The following is a 16,425-nucleotide window of genomic DNA, read 5'->3' as shown; positions in this document are numbered from 1 at the left end:
TCAGCAGAGATGGAGCTGAGGAGCTGCCCCCCTCCCGCTCCCCCCACATGTGCCCCTGGCTTCTGAAGCTGGCCCTAAGTGGTGCACTGTGGAGCTGTGGGGCTGAGAGGCCCCTGAAGAGCCTCTCTGGCAGCCCAGGGCTTCTGCCCACCCTCTGGCTGTGAATTTGTGAGACTTCTTCCCTGATGTATTAGTTATTTTTCTGTTGCTATGGTAAAATGCCCTGACCAAAAGCGACTTACGGAAGAAAGCACTTATTAATGAGAGCGCTTATTTTGGCTTTACGGTTTCAGAGGAATAAGAGTCCACAATGATGAGGAGACATGACAGCCAGCAGCAGGCACAGTGGCCGGAGCAGGAAGCTGAGGGGTCACATCCCAACCAAAAGCAAGAGGCAGAGAGCAAGTGCCATGAGCCTCTCTGCTGTCTGTCTGACACACCTCCCACCCCCACGACACACTTCCTGCAGCAAAGCTGCACCTCCACATAACCTCTCTAGATAGCGCCACTGACTGGGAACCAGGTGTTCAAATGCCCGAGACCATGGGGGACATTTCTCATTCAAACTACCATACCTGGGGAGACACAGACACTCTCCTCCTAAGTCCCAATGACAAACCAAGGTCCCCATGGAAGAAACCAGTGGATCTATTGGGCTTACTTACAGAAGCTGGGTGAAAGGTGGCTGGCAGGAGTGTAAATGACCCCAAAGCAGCCACACTGGAAAGTCTTTGCCCAACACAGAGGATGGCTTCCCCATAGTCTCACAGATGGAGCCTGGGCGGCCTCCTTTAGCCTACATACGCTGGCGCCGCCCCACCAAGAGGCCATGAGCAATTAGGGCAGACTTTCATAAAAATGGCTGGGAGGGGCAGCTGGAATTCCTGGTGAAGGTCCAGTGACCCCCTCCAGTCTCTCCTGTGAGGAAAGGTCAGCAGTCCACAGGCCCTCCTGCAAGCAGACGCAGCTGATCTGGTGACAACGGTGGCTGTTTTGCCTGGAGGACAGTCAAAGTTCAACTTCTTCCTCCACAGAAGCAGCGGCCGGGAACTGCAGTGGCCTAGATCAAACACTATCTCACCAGAGTCCTTGGCCTTCAGTCCAGGAGATCTGGCCCTTTATCTATTTCCCCTACAAAGTGGAGGGCCTGAGAGGCAAACAGCCCATCCACCTACAAAATGCCAACCGAAAGGGGGTTCTGCACTGACTGTGAAGCGTCCTTGGTCTGTTGGGGTTACAGCTTACCATGAGGGCCCCGAGGCAAGACCAGATCCCCCCCCCCCCCCCCCCCCGGCAGTGTTGCGTCCTTAAGAATCTGTTGGCTGCTCTTCCAGAGGTCCTGAGTTTAATTTCCAGCAACCACATGGCAGCTCACAACCATCTATAACAGGATCTGATGCCCTCTTCTGGCCTGCAGGCATACATGTAGAGCACTCATACAGAAAATTAAATAAAGTTAAAAAAAAAAAAAAAAGAATCTGTAGCTCTTACTGTCTGGATTCAGCTTTTGGAGGCGCAGTTTCCATATCAACATGATGTGGATGAGTGAAGACACGAAGCATCGCTGCCGCCCCAGACCCCATGCAAGGAGATGTGGACACAAAGGACCTCGCTCAGTGTCAAACCAGCAAAGGTCTCTGTCACACAGATGAGGAAGAGGAGCCCAGAGTGTTCTGGGGAGCAGGCATTCCAACTGTGAGTGGTCACACCCATCACATAACTTCAGTACTGGTGGGTGTCTGGACTCACACTGTTCTCCCAGGTGAGGTTGCCACATAAAACCCAGGATGCTTCACTCAACTTCAATTTCAGATGCAAGGCAAACCACTTCTCAGGCATAAGTATATTCCAAATGTTTAGTGGGGCATTCTTACACTAAACACCAATTCTTCATGTGTGCCCATGCACATGGGGGGGGCGGGTCAGAGGACAACCTCATTCCTAGGGAGCCTTCCACCTTGCTTTTTGAGACAAGCAGGATTCTCACTGGAACTAGGAGCTCCCCAGTTTGGTTAGTCTGGCTAGCCAGTGAGTCCTAGGGATTCACCTGTCTCTACTTCCCCAGCACCAGGATTGCAGGTACAGGTCAGCACAGAGCTTTTTTATGTAGTGCTGGTGATAAACCCAGGTCCTCATGCTTATGTGGCAAACACTTTACTGACTGAGCCATGGTCCTGGATCTAAGCATCAATCCTCAAGAATACAAACTTCACCCATCTGAGGATGCGGCAGGTTGGTAGCTGACCGATGAACAGAAAGACTGCTTCTTCACATTTGACTTAGCCACACCTGGCCTTTGGTGGCCCACAAGCAGATATGACCAAGGAGGGAGGTGAAATGATGGAGTCAGCATGTCAATGCTGTACAGGTCCTGCTTGCTCTGATGCCTTAGTGACCATGCAATGACTGGCCACCAAGAACTACAGAAGTCAGCGCAGTGAGCCCACTCAGGAGGCCCTGTCCCCAGAAGACCACTGGAATACAACCGGTAGTCACCAGCAGGGACCAGAAGTCCCTAAAGCCAGCACAGGGGCTGGAGTGTGTCACCCTGGAACACCCAAAGTGGCAGGGGGTGTGGAAGCAAGACTGGAAACAGCCAGACAGAGCGACAGACAGCTGAATGAAAAAGCCAGCATCAGGTGAGTCCAGCCAGCTCCTGAGTCCTGTGACTAGCATCCCTCCAGGGCATCCAGATCCCCTGAGGTATATTCACACCCCAGGCAAGCAGCTCTGCTCTGGGGTGGGGCAGTGGCGTCTTTCTCCCTGTCATCAAGGCCCACTTCAAAGCACCTGTGGTGGCCGTGGAACAAGCTCCCCTGGAGGCTTGAGAGTCCCTCTCGTCCCGGGAGAATGGTGGGTGTTCTGGTCTACTGGGCAGCTGCTGTCTTCATGACAGTGAACCTCCAGTTCTAGGCTCCAGCAGGCATAGCAGAATTCAGCCACAGGGGAGACTTGCTGCTACTATCAAGTTGCAGTAAATGCAACAGTTTATTAATGCAATATGCAAACTTGTAACATGCAAATGATCCAGATACAAGATGGACTAAGGATGACCTCACTGTTCCTCAAGGTTAAGCTGGGCATGGTGACTTATGCCTGTGGTGCCCACACTCTGAAGGCTGAGGCTAGAGGATTGCCGTGAGTTCAAGGCCAGTCTGGGCCACATAGGAAAAAGGCCCGGCACGCTGGAATTTCACAACATGACCACATCCTATTCAGACAACATCTCAGGTACTCAATCAAGTGAGTCAGAATCCCCAGACTGTTGGTTGAAAGTAACAGAACTCCATGTCCCCCACAGTTCAGGAGACCAAAAGAACAAAATGTAAGAGCAGCATGCAGCTGGAACTAATTTCTGGTGAAGTCTCTTTGTCATTTTGTTTTCCTGAAGTCTTTTTGACACACCTGATGTGGACCCTGGTGTCCCCTCCCCCTCTCATAAGAATGTCACTTCTATGGACTCAGGCCCCAGCTTCATTACCTCCCCGTGGGGGCTGCCTGTCCAAACAGTCCCACTGAGGGTGAAGACTTCACTGTGGAACTTGTGGGAGAGCAGGGTGTGGGGGTTTGAATGAGTGGCCCCCACAGGCTCATAGGTTTGAATGCCTGGTCCCCAGTTGGTGGACTGTTTGGGAAGGATTAGGAGGTGTGGCCTTGTTGGAGGAGGTGTGTCAGTGAGAGCAAGCAATCAGGTTTCAAAAGCCCAGGCCAGACCCAGTGTCTGCCTGCTGCCTGTGGATCAGGACGGAAAGCCCTCAGCTCCTTCTCCAGCACCATGTCTTCCTGCATGCCTCCATGTCCAGCATGATGATAATGGACTTAAACCTCTGAAACTGTAACCAAGACCCCAGTCAGATGCTTTCCTTTATAAGAGTTGCCGTGGTCAGGGCTGGAGAGATGGCTCAATGGTTATGAGCACTGACTGCTTTTCCAGAGGACCCGGGTTCAATTCCCAGCACCCACATGGTAGCTCTCAACTGTCTGTAACTCCAGGTCCAGGGGACTTGACACCCTCACACAGACATACATGTAGGCAAAACACCGATGCACATAAAATAAAAATAAGTAAAAAAAAAAAAAAGAAGAGTTGCCGTGGCCATGGCATCTTGTCACAGCAATAGAGCAGTGACTAAGACAGAGAGGACAACACGGTCCACAGACAGGGGTCCAAGTACAGCCTTACATTTCCACACAGAGCAAAGGAGGGGGAGAAAGGAAGTGGTGGCTGAGGGGGTGAGGTGGCTAATGCCAGAAACAGGGCCATCCTGCTTTTCAAACACCAGGGAAGCGATGCTGGGGTACAGGTGTATGGGGGGCAGAAGGACAGAGCTTTTCTTCATACACCCTGTACTGGTCTCCTAGACTCACCCTTCCTCAACCCTCCAGGCTCTCCTTGCTGTGGCCAAGCTGATCTCTTACAGACTACAGGGACAGGGCTCTCAGGGCTGCTGGCTTTAAGCTGGGCTCAACCAGAGAAAGCCTGGGAGGTAATGGGTACAGGGGGCAGCCGAGAAGTTTCTCCCCTTCTCTGCCTTGAAAGGTATTCCCAGTAACAAGTTCTGTCCCCCTGGTGGCTTTGGCTCCTACTGCAGAAGCTCCTTTTGTTCAAGTCCCCCACAGCTGAGCATGGGCCCTGAAATCTGGTGTCAGAACTTCCTCCCACTGAGCTCTGAATGGAAGAAGTGGTCTGGGGGTTCCTGCAGGAACCACTCCGCCAGGAAACTATTCCACTTGGCACTGCTCTGTTGTGTTTATGGCATACCCAGTTGTTTCCATGTGTAGCTCAGCATCCCGAGGTAGAAATGGAGTCCAGGAATTCTCTCTCCCTCTCCAGATCCAGTTCCACCTCCAGTACATGATCCAAAATCATAGACACCATCGCGTTCTGCAGCTCTCGGTGCCAGAAACCCGTGGGCAGTAGGGAGGGCCAGGATTTGAAACGCTGAGAGCCAGGAGTGGTCTTGGAGAAACCATCCCAATAGCCAGGGGAGAAACTATACACTGAGGGTTCTGTTCTGCAGCCTGAGTCAGAGACATAACTCTGATCAGAAGGGCAGGTGGGGATGGATCTGATGATTATAAATTTCTCACGTGCGGCTGACTCTTGACTGGAATCATGCTGCCAGGACAGAGCAGAAAAACTGTACCTACTACTGACTCTCCAGATAGCTCGGCTGGCAAGGTACTTGCGGCACAACCACAGGACCCGAGTTCAGATCTGCAGCACCCACATAAAAAGTCAACCGGTGTGCAGCTGTAATCCCAGCACTGCGGGGAGATGGAGGGAGGAGGATCCTGGACTCACTGACCCGCCAGTCTAGATGAATGGGTGAATTCAGGCCAATGAGAGACTGCCTCAAAAAACAAGGCAGATGGTGGCTGAGGTTGACCTCTGGCCTCCAGTCACAAGTGCACGCACACCCACAGGCAGGAGCACGCACACACATCCCCCACAAACATCCCCACTTCATCTCCTTCTCTTCTTTTGTAGGATTTGCAGCCACCAGAATAAATAAAATTTCAATCTGACATGGTGGTAAACCCTGGCCCTTGGGACACAAGGTTGAAAAATCTTAAAATTCTAGTCCAGCTTGGACTATAAAGTAAGTCTGTCTCAACCCACTCTGATGGGGGGGGGATAAGAGGAGGGGAAGGAGAGGGGAGAAAGGGAGGGAGGAGGAAGAGGAGAAGGAAAGAAATTTTGACCACTCAGAAAGATTAATTTGTTCTCTTCATAGAAAATCAAACAGGTCTTGGTGAAGAAGCAGAGCCAAAAGAAAGTCACAAAAAATGTTACTTTGGAGAGGTGACAGGTTAATTGATACTCTTCTAGATTCTGTGCTACTTCCGATACTTAATAGCGGTTTCAAAGGCACAGTCTAAAGAGCCCGTGGTCCCTGCGCTCAGCAGGCAGAGGCAGTGGGTCCACACAGAATTCTAAACCAAGCAGTAATACAGAGTGGGACTCCGGCTCAGGGCTAAACAAATACACAGAATAGCAAACTGTAAACTCTCCCAGTATTTTTACTGCTACTGTGTGCTGAGGAGGGAACTGAAGGGTGGGAGGGTGGGGCGCTCAGGCACTGAACTTCATGAACCCCAGTCCTTGTAAATCCTACCTTTTAAGAATTGCTTAAAAATGACTGGGGAGATGGCTCGGTGGTTAAGAAGAACACTGGCTGCTCTTACAGAGGACCAGGGTTCCGTTCTTGCACGGACTCACACCACCTACGACTCTAGTTCCAGGGGATCCGGTGCTCTTCTGACCTCTGAGAGCACCAGGCAACTCCTGCAACGCAGACCAAACCCTCACGGACATAAAATAAACTAGATAAATCTAAAAGAGAATGTTTTAAGCATTTAAGCACACAGTTTGGATTTTGTTTCCTATTTGGCTTTTCAGTTCTGTCCATCAGCTATATTGAAAAGCGTTCCCAGGGGCTGGCTGGGGAGATGGCACAGTTAGTTGGTCAACTGCTTGACACGCAAGTAAGAGCACCTGAGTTTAGATGGCAGTGTCCACTGAAATCCCAGCACCAGGGAGGCAGAATCAGGAGGATCCCTGGGGCTCACCGGCCAGCCTAATTAGCAAGTCTTAGGCCAGTGAGAGAACCTGTCTCAAAAAACAAGTCAAGGGCTGGAGGGATGACTCAGTGGTTAAGAAGGCTTGCTGCCCTTGCAGAGGACCCAAGTATGGTTCCCAGCACCCATGCTAGATGGCTCACAACCGTCTGTAACTCTAGCTGGGGGGATCTGGCCTCTCTGGCCTCTGTTGGTATCAACACTTATATGTACTAACAATTAAAAATTGTAAGCACACACAATTAAAAATAATAAAGCCAGGCAGTGGTGGTGCACGCCTTTAATCCCAGCACTCGGGAGGCAGAGCCGGGCGAATCTCTGTGAGTTCGAGGCCAGCCTGGGCTACCAAGTGAGTTCCAGGAGAGGAGCAAAGCTACACAGAGAAACCCTGTCTCGAAAAACCAAAAAAAAATAATAATAATAATAAAGCCGGGCTGGAGAGATGGCTCAGAGACTGCTCTTCCAGAGGTCCTGAGTTCAATTCCCAGCAACCACATGGTGGCTCACAACCATCTGTAATGAGATCTGGTGCCCTCTTCTGGCCTGCTGTCATATATGCTGTATACATAATAAAACATAAAATAAAATCTTTAAAAATAAATAAATAAAGCCAGGCAGTGGTGGTACACGCCTTTAATCTCAACAATCAGGAGCAGAGGCAGGCAAATCTCTAAGTTCGAGGCCAGCCTGGTCTACAGAGTTCTAGGACTGCCAGGGATACACAGAGACCTTGTATCGAAAAACCAAAATAAATAAATTAATTAATTAAAAATAAGTTTTAAAGATCTTTGAAAAATAACCACTTGTATTAGGGTTCTCTAGAGGAAAAAAATTATAGAATGAATCTATACATACTGAAAGGAAATTTACCAAAAATAAAAAAATAAAAGCCAAGTGTGATGGTGCATGCCTTTATTCCCAGCACTCAGGAAGCAGAGGCAGGTGGATCTCTGAGTTCGAGGCCAGCCTGGTCTACAGAGTGAGTTCCGGAATGGCCAGGGCTACACAGAGAAACCCTGTATCAAAAAAAAAAAAAGAAAAAAAGGGGGGTTATTTATTAGAATGGTTACAGGGGCTGTGGTCCAGCTGTCCAGCAATGGCTGTCTCCCAATGGAAGGTCCAAGAGTCCAGGAGTTGTTCAGTCCATGAGGCTGGGTGTCTGAGCTGGTGTTTAGTATACACCAGAGTCCTGAAGAAGCAGGCTGTAATGCCAGTGAAGGAATGCACTTGCCAGCAAGGGGGGGGGGAGCAGGCAGAGAGCTTCCTCCTTCCATGTCCTTTACACAGGCTGCCAGGAAGAAGGTGTGGCCCAGACTAAAGGTGGATTTTCCCGCCTCAAAAGATCTGGATGAAAAGTGGGTATTTCCACTTCAAATGATTTAGTTAAGAAAAATCCCTCACAGGAGTGCCCAGCTGCTTGGGTTTTAGTTAATTTCAGATGTAGTCAAGTTGACGAGAATAGCCAACATACCACCTGAGAAATAACACCTGAGGTTGACCTTTGCCCTTGATGATGTCCATGCACTTTTTTATTCTCTCTCTTTCTCTCCTCCCTCTCCCTCTCTCCTGCACTCACGCGCACGCGCACACACACACACACACACACACAATTAAACTTTTCATTATGAATCCCCTCCTGGATATTTGGAATAGCACATGCTTATGAACAATGCACATACCCAAGGACCACAGCCAACTGACAAGGGTCCACTGGGAAGGCTAATGGACACAGGAGAAAACCCTGGATATTGAGGAGATTACCAGATCAGACACTGCCAGTCACACCATAGAAGAGCCAAGTATGGCTGCCCAAGTCACCGAAGAGAGTCTTCATCATCACCTCGACTGGACTTGGACTCACCAGGAGACACACCTCTGCCCTGCCCGTCTCTAAGTCGGCGTTTTTCAGAGAAGTTTAACTGAGGAACAAAGACCCACCCTGAATGTGGGCAGCACAGTCCAAAGGGCTGGAGTTCTACTGCATAAAAATGAAAGTGTGGCCAGCCGCTCCGAGTTCCTGCCATCATGACTCCCCTGCTATGACGGACTGGCCCCTCAGGCTGTGAGCCAATGTAAACCCTTCCCTTCTGAGGTTGCTTTTGTTAGGCATGTTGTCACGGCAACAGGAAGGTAACTGACATGCAGTTTCCCTTCACCTTGGAGTCATTGGATTACAACACAGGGATTCCACATAGAAGGGAGGAGGTAGAGAGGCCCCGGGAGCACTGACCAGGAGGACGGGAGGAAGACCGAGGCCAGTTAGCGTGCAGGAAAGGCCAGAAAGCCATCACCAACTGGCCGGGGTGGGGGGTGGGGGAAATGAAGGTTCCAGAAGGTATCACTGCAAAGTAACCAGCCAGCAGATGACTGACTGTCAAGTGGTGTAGTCTGTCACCCGAAGCCGTTACTCTATCTCAGACTGGTCAAAGGAAGCAGAGTCACTTCCTGGAGGACAGATGACCCACAGGGATGAATGAGGTTACAGGGATGGAAAAGCCACACTGCACCCAGCCTCGTGGGCCAGTCCCAGCAGGGAATCAAGACAGTGGACAGCTGTCCAGCACCAAGCCAGCGCGGGGGTCACTTGGCAGGTTGACAGACAGTGCAGGGAACTTTCTGTCCACTCTTAATGAAATGCTGTACTGATGACCCTTGTGTGGCTTTGGAGACTGCCACAAGAATGGCAAAAGAGTCACCATTAACTACCTGAGAAATGGACATGCGTGCAAAAAGTGCCAGGACAGAGAAGGGCATCCAGGAGGCAAACGGGCACTAACTCTAGAGTGTGGCAAACGGCTCACACCTGTAATCCCAGCACTCCACAGGTGGAGTCAAGAGGATTAGGAGTTCAAGGCCATATGAAGCCTGGGCTATATGAGGCCATCTCAAACAAACAAAACAAAAAGTTAAACAGAAGAGGAGGAGGAAAAGGAAAAAAGAAGGTGTCCAGGGACAGCTGCAGACGCCAGAGCCTACCAAGGGGACTCACACCTGAAATTCCAGCAGGCAGAAGGCCGAGGCAAGGGGATGAGTTCAGGGAAGGAAACGGTATTAAAGCCAGTCCCGATGACGGCTAGAAGCACCCGTACCGTAAACATGGGTGCAGCCCAGCTCTGCACCCTCCAAGGGTCACACATCACCGTGGAGGGGGATCAGTGTGAGAGTCTCTAGGGAAGTGAGTAAGGAGCAGTCAGACATGGGACGTCTACTCTGGAGAGCTGTTAGAGGGATGGCTTTGAGGTGTGCTTTGAGTCACCCCGCTATCTGAACATCTGCGGAGGGAAGGAGCGGCGTGACAGAGACATGCAACCCTGAAAGCATGTGCTACACCTCAGATAATTAAACGATACATTTCACACATGTGGGAACAGGCAGGGAAAGGAGCATAGATATGTTACAACCATAGGGTTTTAAGTTTCCCATTCAATTTTCTGTTTCATTGTTCAAAGAAAAGTCCACAGCACAAAAATCAACCACGGGTAACAACGGCAAAATAAAACATAATAGATAACATGGTCTATCTCAGAAAGCATTTCCAAGAAAAATAAAAAGTTAATGTTGGGGTCCAGCAGTCAAGACTGACCCACAGCCAACAGGAAGCTCTGCCATCCAGAGTGACTCACCCAGCATAGCTGAGGTTTTACCACACCTTGGAAAGCTGGGAGCAGTGTGATGCCAGTGCTGGCGAGAAGTCACCAACCCTTCCTCCCAGGCCTGTGGTGCATTTGGGCATTGTTCTTTCGACACCTTGCAGTGTCCATATGACCCAGAACCCCTCAGCAATAACGTTGCCTCGCTACCCACCCACTCTACTCCACAGAGCCAAAGACACAGAATTATTGGTGAGTTTTACAGAGGACTCCCCCAGGCCCCTCTGTGATGAGTGGCCAAGTCCCTAGCATGCCCAGAGGATGACAAGCTCTGGATGTAACCCACTTACAAGCAGCTTGGGTTACAGGAGCCTTATCCCCATGCTGGGATCTGATCCTCTCACAAAGAGCATTGTGAAAGGAGGCCCCAGGATGCAGGTCCCACTGATCTCAGCACAAGGCCTGGGCAGCCCGCCAGCTCACCCGTGCCCAGCCCTTCCTGGTAACCACGCTCACCTGGAACTCAGCTCAAACCCGGGCACAGCTGCCACTGCTCCTGAGTCAGCGGCTGCCCCAACACGCCTGGCCTGGAGAGGACCTGGAGCCTGGGCACAGCACTCGAGGGCGTCTTCTGCTCTCGTGGCCCACGCTTTGCTCCAGATGTAGTGCTGGGGGAATCAGAGCGTGCGCACAGCCTCAGCATCACTGAAGGTCTGGGAGGAGTGAGGAGGAGACCACTGTGGCAGACTGCAGCCGCACCCGCCACAGGGAAGGCTGGTTCTCCTGCTGGTCCTCTCCTCGGGATCCTCAGGGGTCAGGTGGGTTGGTGTGGCAAACCTCAGCTCCAGAGAGCCCTTCTCCACCCCTTATACCAGCATTCCAAGCAGTACTGAAGGTCAGGGTTTGACTGGTGACTTGGGACCCTGCCAGGGAAGGTCTGGGTCCAAGGGCCACCCTGTGACCTGAAGCTGGGACTGGCTTCCCTGTCTCCTGTTTCCTGTCCTGAGGTCTCCGGGCTGCCAAGCCAGGCTTCGGCGAACCAGGTCAGATCAGTCCCTGAACAAAGCCTGGTTGTTGCAGATCTGCGAGAGGCCACCGACAAACAGGGCTCCGGGGGCTGCCACCCGCTCCGGTTGGAGTGGCCTGGTGTCATCTTCACCATTGGCTGCAAGCGGACCCGGACCCAGGGCAGGGCTGGAGAGATAAGACCAAGAAAGTGGGCTGGGAGCAGAGTGCCCCTCAACCCTCAGGCCCTTGGGCGCTGTTACTGAGCCACCGGGAGCCTGGGGCTGCCTGGGGCTGCCTGGGGCTGAGGAGTACCCAGCAGGCGCTTCTGGAGTGAATGGAAAACAGAGATGGTCAGGAACTTTGGGGAGTCAGGGCCCCTCCAAGTTCAGAAGGGCTGTTCTGGAAAGGCTAACTAAAGTTCCTGGAGCCAGAGCAAAGCTATGCCTTCAGAGACCAGCCCACCTGCCATGGTCGGCGTGGCTGCCGCTACAGACACAGGACCCCCGCAAGCTTGGTTGACACATGACCCCCGTGCCTGACTACAACGGCTTTCAACGAGGGCTTATACCCACCAAGGCAGACTTCTTTTAATTGGCACTTTGGAATCACATGACCTGTGGCAGTTCCTGTCAGGACTCTGAGGTCTCTCTAGGAATCACTCAGAACTGTCCTTGTCTTTGCACAGGCCCCAGAGGGCTTCACCAGGCACTGGTTCTGGTGATTCCCCCATAAATCCCTACAGTAGCCAAGAGCTGGGCTGTTTCCAAGGTAACAGCCCCAACAAACAAGCCTAAGATAGGGCACGAGTCCCCTCTCTGCCAAACATTCACACTCCTTGGGCCTGGGGTCTCTCTCTGGAGCCCCTGACATCCCCGGGAGATCCCCTCAGCATGTGCCTTGGGGCATGGCCCTAGGCTGGTCTGTGCTAGATCTTTCTTATCAAAAACGTCTTTAGCAAATTGCAGAGCCCACACAACACTGCCCACGGACAAACATGCGGAATGGCTGCCTCCGGGTTCCATGCGCGTGGGGCCTCGGGCAGCCTGGGACGGACAGGACCATCTGAGAAAGGCAGCTGAGTGTTCAGGTGGGGAGTGTGCCTTCCATGGTCCCTACAGACACCCACCTGAGCCCTTCAGCACATGGACAGCCCACTGTCTAACTAAGCCAGCTGCTCCTAAGTGGCACCCCTCTGTCCTCTCTGCACCCACCCTGGTGTAAGCAGGTCCCACAGGTTTCAGGTAGAGATGGGTATCAAATACTCCATCCGGTACATTGTACTCTACTCTCTGATGGTGCGGAGCTGCAGAGTGGAAAGCTGGAGAGAGGGGGAAGCAGGGGCACGTGGGGGTGATGGCTGACCATGCCCGAACTTGCCTTCCCACCCCCCAATGGTCTAGGAAGGGCTGGCTCCTGACTGGTGCTCAGTCAGCTCTCTTGGGACTGGGGGCCTCAGGAGCTGGGCAAGTGTGGGACACAGCCACAGACTAGCTGCTGGAGGAGGCAACCTCCTCTCCAGCCCAGGACGCTTGGATCCACCTGAGCAAACAAGCTTGACCATGAGGAGGCAAGAGGTGGCCTGAGCAGGCCCCAAGATGCAGAAAGATCAGAAAGAAGCACGTTGTCACCCAGTCCCATGCATGCCAACACATGGGTAGCTTACTCAGAAGTGACCTCAGAGGGTGCATCCTGCGCCCTTCCAAAGCCCCCTAGAGTGCTGGGCAGGGGTGAAACCCTCCTTCTTGTGGGCCTCCTAGGACTGAATCCCTGCTCAGTAGAGCTGGCAAAGCCAGCCACCTGCTTTGAGTCACCTGAAAGCCACAGGAGTCCCATGACGATTCCAAAGTGCACACAGAGATACACTTGCCCATTCTGGTGGCTCATGGCTAAGCCCCCCAGCCTCTGCCGCTAAAGATTTCCAAGAAATCCAAGGGCACTGAAGGGGAATTCCAGGACTCTCACAGGTTGTGAGAAGCCAAGTTCAGAAGCCCAGAAAATGAAAGGAGTGGCCTGCAGCCAGCTGCAGCAGAGGGGCCTTCAAACCATGCGAGTGGAGAGGAGTTGAGGGAGGCCCTAGGTCCCCCTGCACAGGTAGCACACGACCTCTTGGTCCCTCCTAATGGCTTAGGGCAATAATGCCTAGGGTAGCAGCTAGAGAGTTAGAGCAGGTACTTCTGGAACCTGCTGCTGTAGGAAATCACTGTCACAACCAAGCATTGTCACTATTTAACAATGAGACATACCCCAGTCCCCACAGCACCTGGACTTAATCCCAAGAGCTTCACAGCTTAACGTTCCCACTTTTAACCACTGGGCCACACTGCTACAGCCTGCCACTGAAACAAAAGGGAAGATGTGTTCAGGAAGAGCTGGGGCTCTACTAGGGCTGTCAGAGGGTCCCCCAAATGTCCCTGCTGTCCTACAGCTTCCCCACCTGGGAAGACCCTTTTTATTCCCCACTGCACCAGACCCCTTATTCCTGGAGGTCGGGCTCAATTTCAGACACTCCAAAAGCCACACCTCTCCCTCCTAGGTACACTGTCCTGCTTCAGAGGCGATGGGGTTGGTAATGAGCTGGTGTCCTGCCCATTCCGCCCCCCCCCCCCCCCCGACGGCAAGGCAGGTTCCTGCCAGCTAAGAGCTTGTCCCTGTCACTGCTTCCATACCCTCTGGCCTGACTACAGGTGCCCACCACATAAAACATATTTGGTGGCTGTACATAAACCCATGGTGCTGGGGTCACTCCAGACATGCTTCTCAGGTCCTCTCTTGAGAGGTCCAGGAATGCTCACAGCAGCTCCCTGACCACAGTGTGGCAGCCAGTCCATGTGTTTCAAGTTCATGAATAGGTCTAGAAGCGATAATCCCACTCAGTCTATGGGAAAAGCACAAACTCTCCTGGTTGCCCTTGGATTTTCAGATACTGCAGAGATTTTTAACATTCTTTGCTACTTTGCTTGACTTTCTTGTGGTGTTGGCTGTTAGAGCCAATGTGACTTTGGCAAGAGACCCTACTCAGACCCCACTCCAGGAGCCCAGAGGACACTGGTGTGGGGCTGAACCCTACCACCTCACCCCATACAACTGCAGCCGAGTGACCCAAGCACCCCTTGGCACACTGCCAGGCAGGGAACAAACTGGATGTGGTCCAGACCCTCCCTCTGCCCATCCTCCAGGGGCCCTGCCCCTTTAGGTAAACACAAGGAAACAGGGAGCTCGCTTGCTTTTCTAGGGGCTGTAAGCTTAACTTCTGCACACCTATCACAGAAAGTTTCATCTTTTTACAAAAATTCACCTGGTCAAGGTTGGGTGGGTATAATAGGAGAGATAGAAGAGATAGCAGGGCAAGCACTGGTCTTAACACCATCCCCAGAAACTCCAGGCTTACCCTTCCCATCCAGACTTGCGGGGGTGGCTTTCTGGAGTTTTGCAGTAAGCCAGGCACCTGTGAGCTGGAGGACCTGGGTACCTCAGTGTCCAGACCCACCAGTCAGGAAGTGTGAGGAGCCATGGGCGAGAACACAGCCATTGGCCATCCCTAGGCCAGCCAGAGAACCTGGGAAAGGGCCCCAATGCCCACAACCATTCCAAGCATCTGGAGCATGCTGGGGAGGGAGAGGGGCCCAGTGCCAAACCTGAGCACATACCACCTGGAAGCCCCCTCCTCCCCCACCATCACATCAACAAGTTCTCCTGAAATAAGCCAGTGACGGGGCCAAGCAGCCAAGCTAACAGCTAAGAGCCATGAGCTACCAGCCCAGAAGATTGTTTCTTAGGGGACACTAAATGACCCTCTTTGAGATGAAGTCAAGTCATTTGGGTTCCTGAATATGGAAAGCAGGAGGAAACAGAGCATGACCTCAAGGCAGGGGGATGGCCCAAATGACCTCTTCAACTCTAACTCAGTCTCCTGATTCAGAGCTCTTATCTTAAATGAATTCACCAGTTCTTGGCAGAAAGCTTCCTGTCCAAATAGATTAGGAGAGGAACCTGAAGACGAGGTTTGTGAGGTTAGGGGAAGAGGACAAAGGATCCGGCCTGGGTCGCAGAAGAATGAGTGGAGAGCAGGGTTGCCTCAACCAGCTCCAGCCTCAGGTGGGCTGTCTGTGAAACGGAAGCGCAGAGTAAGAGAGTGGAGAGCCCTGCGACCCCCCACACTACACCTAGAGTGGCGCTGGCATGCTAGAGCACTCATGGCATCCTGAGACCCAAAGCACTGGCCCAGCCCTCATGGGTGGCCCCGTTTGGAGACCTTCCTGTGCCCCACTGGGCAAATGACTAATAGGAGTTACCGCCAAACGAGATGCTGGGGGTTGGTCCAGACCCCTCCATCCAGCCCCACCCCCACCAATCCACCAGACTGCAGCCAGGTGCCTCAAGTGCCACCTGTAAGTCAAACATTCCACCGACAGGGCGAAGAGGACACCTCCAGAACAGCCCCTCACACTCTAGAGTGAGCCAGGTCTGTGGGGGACAGCGGAAGGGGACCCTAAGCCAAGATCAAAAGAAACTCTAGCGGCTCAGAGCGCAAGAGCCTTGCATGTCGGCCTCCTCCAGGCCCTGGCGGCCCCGGGGTCTAAGCCTAGGGGAAAGCCAAGAGGGTGGAGAGCAGAGCTCACGCGTGGAGCGCCCCACGACCCCCATCTGCGGGGGTGGGCAATCCAGCCGGGGGCTCTAGACTGTCCTGGGGATACAACATCCCGCGAGGTCTGAGCCACCGGACCGACTTGGTTCCTGGGTGGCCTCGCCCACTCCGGCCACCAGCGCTCAGGTGACACACGCAGGTCCCCGACGCCGACCCTCCCCACGCCGGGCGCGGCGCCCACCTGAGTAGGTCTTCTTCATGGTGCCGCCGTGGCCGCCGCTCCCAGGAAAGTGTGGCGGCGAGGCCGCGGGGCGCGGGCTCCCAGGTGGCTAATCCGCGGCCGCCGCCGGAGGGCGGGAGGAAGGCGGGAGCACGGCCGCCCCGCCCCGTCGAGGTGCGCGCCCCGCCCCGCCCCGCGCCCCCACGCAGGTGCGCCCCGCGCCCCGCGCCCCGCGCCCCTAAGCCGAAAGTTAGTCACCGCCACTTTGCCGGGGCCAGCGGGAAGAGGAGGCACCCGGGCGGCCCGCGGGCCACCACAGGACAGCCGCCGAGTGCGTGGGGGGGACTGGACGCTGGCTTAGTGAGCCGCGCTGAGCACCACCCACGGGTGCCACGCAGGCCGCGCTGGCTGCACCGATGGGCCTGGGCCTCCGTGTCCTC

General features: G+C 53.3%; 1 protein-coding gene across 1 annotated transcript in view; it reads right to left on the bottom strand.

The window, feature by feature from the left end:
- Positions 1-16,093, bottom strand: part of Septin9 (septin 9) — a 168,979-nt gene extending 152,886 nt beyond the window's left edge. The window contains exon 1 of the mRNA XM_059272202.1: positions 16,007-16,093. Coding sequence (XP_059128185.1) covers positions 16,007-16,025 — 19 coding nt within the window. The 5' untranslated portion in view covers positions 16,026-16,093. The remainder of the gene's footprint in view (positions 1-16,006) is intronic.
- Between the last annotated feature and the right edge of the window lie 332 nt (positions 16,094-16,425).

The sequence above is a fragment of the Peromyscus eremicus genome, chromosome 8a (genome assembly GCF_949786415.1).
Source record: "Peromyscus eremicus chromosome 8a, PerEre_H2_v1, whole genome shotgun sequence".
Classification (NCBI taxonomy): domain Eukaryota; kingdom Metazoa; phylum Chordata; class Mammalia; order Rodentia; family Cricetidae; genus Peromyscus; species Peromyscus eremicus.
Note: the sequence above shows the minus strand (reverse complement) of the source record. Positions and strands in the feature narration are given on the sequence as shown.